We start from the raw sequence: 5531 nt of genomic DNA, 5'->3' as shown, positions 1-5531 counted from the left end.
AATTTAAAAGTACTAAACTTTTTATATAAATTTTAAAGTTTTATTTTGAATATCTGGATTTTCTTTTTTTAAAATATTTAAACTTTTTAATATATTTTTAATTTTATATAATTATAAATTATAAATAATTCATTTTTAATTTTTTAGAATTACTTGATATAAATAAATACATGGCAATACTTATGTAGCTTTTTTGTTCTAGGTGGCAGCTTTTAATTGGAAAAAGAAAAAGTTATAATTTAATTACCAACAATGTCCATACAGCATTTAGAAAATAACAAATTAACTTTCGGCTCATGCAGTTTGTTGCATTGGCATTTCTTCCTCCCTATTGGAAAGCACTCAACAGATAAAGAGACTGATGGCCAATCAACAAACCTGATTTAAAACACTTCATCATAAGGCGCCAGTAGTGAGCTCTGATTCACCCTTCCAATTTCTTCCTTCGGGTTGATCAGCATCCTTCGGACCTCATTCTGAAATTTCCTGCAATTCCAATGAGATATGGTTAAAATACATTTTTTTGGGTGTTGTACTTAGATGGAATTTTTGTTTAGTTTTGCACTTAACTGCCATGGGTAATGATCTCCAATCATCCTCATCTCCCCTATATCATCAGTAAAGGTTACATGCCAGCCGCTGCTTCCATCAATCAATCGTCCATTAAAATCAAACATGCGATCAAGCTCAGAGATGAGGTCTTTATATCCGTCAAATCTAGTGATATCAACTGATCTTCCAAGAGCAGTCCCATGCTTGAGTACCTATAAGAGAAAGGGTATGTTCTTAGAATCAATTTAGGGGAACAATCAACTTCAACAATAATTCAGGTATGCCAAAATGAAAGTATGACCTTGGTGCAACTCCAATTGCTAGCAGAACAGCAGTTGTCACACTGCTTGCTAGATGTACCCTTATAAGGTTTCGAAACAGTTGACTGAGAAGTTGGAGGAATAGAACAATGACTTTCAAGCTCGCTAGAAGTGACAAGTTGGGGTGAAGGGGGCTCCAGTGGACCGGTAACTAAATTTACTCCAAAAAGCATGCATGCATGTCCCTCCTTTGGTTCGCACCATGATGTTTCATTTTCATTCCTTGGTTCTGAAATACTCCATTCCTGAGAATTAACATTTGGAACTGAAATTTTTCTGCTAGCAATAGCATCTTCATGTACTCCATTTGAGGAGGAGAATGTTGTGGACCAACTATTATGAAGACCCAAACTTTCTACTTGTCCACCAGAAAAGGGTGCTGCGCCAATCTCTCGTTGATTCTGTATTGGCTGTTGCATTGAATCCCAACTGTGATTTAGTGGGAGGCAATGTGGTAATGGTTGTCTTAGTGCATCGGGTTGATTACCATCTGTGTCACTATCTTCTTGACCTTGCAAGACCCCTGAGCTACTTTGAGATTCGTATTTAATGGAACCACTCCACATGCCTGGTAAAGAAGAAATTATGATCAGTAGCTGCAAAGTCTGCCAACATTTATTATAAATGCAAATCATGTTGAATCCATACACAAGTATAGTTACCATCCATTAGCAGGGTAGAAAACCCAGGGGATGATACATCATCAGTACGAGCCTTCTTTTGGTTACGTAGAATGGAGGGTCTCTTCTTGATACTAAATTCCGTTGGTTCAATGTTCCAAGGACAAACTCTTTCAGGATGAAAATTTTCACCTGCTGTGAGATCCCATTTCACCTATCAAAATTGTACAACCATGAGTCTTTAGCTTCAAATCAAATATCAATGCAATCATGCATTTGAAATTAAACACATGTTACCTTCAGACATCTCCATTCAGAATTAGGCCACCTAGTATGATCCACATCTTCAATGCTTATGATAGTGCCAGAAGGTCTGTTTTTGAGAATAGTGCATTAAATTTGAAGGGATCCAGGATCCAAAAACATACTTCAATATATCAAATCACATATGCTGGGTTTTGAAATGATAACCTTTGTTCCGCACATTCTTCGCCTTCTAATCGCATTCTAAATCTTGTCCCGATGCAATAGTCAATTTGAGCCGACTTCATATACCGATCTAATGAGATGATAAATTCAGAAGAAGTAGACCTGCAGAGGTGCAAGAATGAATGCCTTCCTCTTCCAGTTCCAGTGTGACAAGTTGTATATTAAATTGAACTTTATTACACCTTACCAAGGACGGTAGTTGACATTAAACATGCTTCTGGTAGAGAAGGCATGAAAAGCACTTGCTAGTATGCCATGACGCATGCTATGACCAGATATGACGGATGTTGATGTATATTTCAGAACAGTCGTTGCTCGCCGAATTCCAAGACGGAGCTCTCCTTTTTCCCCTCTAGAGAACAATAAATTTTCTTGAAATTATTTGATTTATTCATCACCTAAGATATACTACTATAAAACCAACATTCTAGTAAAAGAAAAACATTGAATCATGTGCATGTCCATGTCTATGCCTATGTGAAACACAAAAGAGACAAGTTTGTGCAGAAACATGGACACAAATAATTTTTTTGGGGAATTGGCAGAGAGAAAGAGAACCTAAGAAAGATACATTCATCCCCAGCAAGAAGCTTCTTTGAAGTCAGAAATGTACTCCAGCCGCTTGTAAGCAAGTGCCTTTTTGGCTGACCTACATTTGAAAGGGAACAAATTCCATAAGGAAACTAACTATATAAATAGCTTTTCTAAACAAACAAAGAACAGTGAAAAATAATCCTTTTACATAAGCATAAGCTCATTAAGACAAACTACATGGTATACTACATTACTTTAATACGTGGATTTCTCGGAGATATCTAAAATTACTTTCATGGTACAATGAGCTGATCATGGTAATCCTTAAATGTAGATCAGTGCAAGATAGATTAAGGTACCTCGATAAATATGTCGAAAGCGCCACTCAAAACCGTGCAAGTCTATTGCGACCAATTCCTGTTGTGGGGTTTGCTGAGACATGTCCTGTAACAATATGCATAACTTAACAACTCATGAATGATATGGCCTATCTAGATCAGTTAAGACTTCATTGCTATGGTAAACCTGGCAAAATATTTAAAGAACCTTCCAAAAAAACCATAAATATGTGTTTTTGTGCCTTACGACAGAAAGAAACTAGTCTGGAAATTTACATTGTCACAAATAGTTTAATTAAAAGGAGGGTTGGCAAGTTCCAGTTTCCGCACCCTTTGTTAGTTTGAAGAACAAGAAAGCCCTGAGCTTAATATCTAATCTTCAAATTTTCAAAAGCATTCTGTTTTGAATATAAGTGCACTAAAAAGACAAAAGATCACATAATGGTGTACCAACCAGGGGTGGGATCCACCCATCATCAACATGTCGCTTTGGGATAGAGAATCCGCCATGTGTGCTTGTATCTGATGGAGTGAGTTTCTTACTAAAGAACACTGGATAAGCTTTCTGGGGTAAAGGTTGATAATTTCTATGCTCCAAACTTTCCTCATCTTGCTATTTGAGGCAGAAAAGCATTTAGGTAAAAGATAATAGGGAGATTCCAAGGCAAAGTAAATGAAAAACAATTACTCTAAACATTTCAATATCTAACCTCTGCTTCTGGAATCAGTGTTATTTGTGCAAAGACCTCATCTGTGCCAGGTTCAACCTGCAATATGGCAAAGATGCATCAAAAACAACAACTTATGATGAGCTTTGCATTTGCATATTAACCTCCTGTAAGTCTATGCTATCCATTGTTCCAATCAAAGTCATTAGGAAACAATTGAAGGTACATTTATAGCAGATACCTTAAGCTGAACATGCATCACCCTGCAAAGGATCTTAGAAGGCAAATTGTAGATAGGCATTTCCATTATCCCATCTTGATTCATACATGCATCCACCTGTGTCAAAAGCTCGGTCATCAAACAGATGAATGCACAAGCATATATTTATTCATACAAAATGCTTTTTCTTACTTCTTTTTTTTTTGAATAAGAGAGAAAAAAAGGAGTTAATTAATTATTTGATTTAATTAAGTAGAGTAAAAGATTTGCTTATACCTGTTCTATGTGAGCTTGAGGGAAATACAGAACCTTTTCCCCAGCGTGTGGCACATAAACTGAAGGACCAGCGCATGCATGCCATAGTTGAACATGTAGATCATCTTTTTCTCCTGGTTTCACACACAAATTCAAGCCATAACACTTAAAAACCAATCTAAATGAAACAAAAGAAAAAAAAAAGTTCTGATAATCAGAGATATGAACAAATCGAAACATTTGGGACCCATTCTACAGACCAAACAGAGCCAAGAATTAGGACCAAAACATAAATGAGATGATTGATTGGTTAATTAATTCCCAATGTTTGTCGTGTACTACATTGCATATAAGGTTGAAACGAAATACAAAAGAAATAATCTTCGACCAACAAGTTCAAGCGCAAAAAAAAGAAAAAAAAAACATAGATACTACTCCGTCATCATATCATTCTACAATAAGCAGATTTTAAAATGCTAGCAGTACTCAAGTTTATCAAACATGTTTGATACTTGATAAACAAGTGTTGGTGCCAGAAATGAAGATATAAAACCTTGATTGTTCGGAGGAAGCAACGGCAAGCCATAGACGTTGATACGTCTTCTGGGGTGAAATGGGACCTTAGCCTTCAAACCATTCCGTTCACCGTCCATTTATCTTCCGCTTTTTCTCTCCTTTCTTAACCCAAAAGATGGAGTATATACAAAGAAAAAAGAAGAAGCTTCTTTCCCGGAACAAGGAAAGATGCAGGAAATAAAAGGAGAGTGGAAGGGGAAGGCAAAAGGGTGTGTGTAAGTTGAAGTTATGTAGAGAAATTAAAAATGAAAAAGACAAGAAAAGTAGACTAAAAGGAGTACGTACACCTCGAGCATCAGGCGGCTAGGTCGTGTCACCATAGAAACAAGCTCTCACTTTCAACAACCCGGCCCGCTCTAGGCTCTATTGCCCCCCAGCTCTTAATGCAAAAACGTTTTTATCGTTTACCTCAAAGTGCATGCAATGTAAGAGAAGACAAAAAGGTGTCAGTTTTGAAGATACATTTCCTGTTAGAGTAACGTAATTAAGTATAAAACTTTTCAACCATGATTATTATGGTTTTAACTTTTAAGATATATTGTTTAACGCCAGTAATACAGATTTTGTCTTGTTTCTCCCTTTGCTTTGTTTGGAGGGTGGGTCGTTGTCGTTGTCGTTGATTCCTGGCGATATTTGCTACATTGGGCATCGATGTATACTACGTGTTTTTTTTCCCATTGCCCTTTTCATGCAAATGCGCTTATCCCATATTGAATTCCATGGCATTCTCGGCCTCTTCTTTTCAACCCTTTTCCAATGTTGAGTAAAATTCGATTAACGCCTCGCTACAGTACTTCTCAGCTTTAAAAGTAACGTCAAATACCTGGGTTTTGGAGTTAGAAATGTTGTTAAAAGGAGTTTTTCCAATTTGACTTTTGTATTTTACAAATTAATTTTTTTATTTATATTAATTATTTAAAAGTTTAGATCAGTATATATTTTATTTATTATTATATTAA

The 5531-nt window shown here is 36.2% G+C and overlaps 1 protein-coding gene across 1 annotated transcript; it reads right to left on the bottom strand.

Moving 5' to 3' along the window:
• Positions 1–216: 216 nt before the first annotated feature.
• Positions 217–4802, bottom strand: LOC107923091 (auxin response factor 23). Its single transcript, XM_016853303.2, has 14 exons — positions 4550–4802; positions 4018–4130; positions 3763–3858; positions 3564–3620; positions 3308–3466; positions 2875–2959; positions 2540–2630; positions 2169–2333; positions 1964–2083; positions 1790–1865; positions 1535–1706; positions 854–1440; positions 571–764; positions 217–486 (listed from the first exon to the last, which is right to left on the bottom strand). The coding sequence occupies exons 1-14, from the start codon at positions 4647–4649 to the stop codon at positions 384–386; spliced, it is 2118 nt and encodes a 705-aa protein (XP_016708792.2). The 5' UTR covers positions 4650–4802; the 3' UTR covers positions 217–383.
• Between the last annotated feature and the right edge of the window lie 729 nt (positions 4803–5531).

The sequence above is a fragment of the Gossypium hirsutum genome, chromosome A11 (genome assembly GCF_007990345.1).
Source record: "Gossypium hirsutum isolate 1008001.06 chromosome A11, Gossypium_hirsutum_v2.1, whole genome shotgun sequence".
NCBI classification, from domain to species: Eukaryota; Viridiplantae; Streptophyta; class Magnoliopsida; order Malvales; family Malvaceae; genus Gossypium; species Gossypium hirsutum.
This window is presented reverse-complemented; position numbering and strand designations above follow the sequence as displayed.

Coding starts and splice junctions, on each gene's coding strand:
- LOC107923091 (XM_016853303.2), bottom strand. CDS start 4,649: ATGGACGGTGAACGGAATGGTTTGAAGGCTAAGGTCCCATTTCACCCC. Junction 2,084..2,168: donor AATGTCAACTACCGTCCTTG/GTAAGGTGTAAT, acceptor GCACCTCTGCAG/GTCTACTTCTTCTGAATTTA. Junction 487..570: donor GGAGATCATTACCCATGGCA/GTTAAGTGCAAA, acceptor TTGGAATTGCAG/GAAATTTCAGAATGAGGTCC.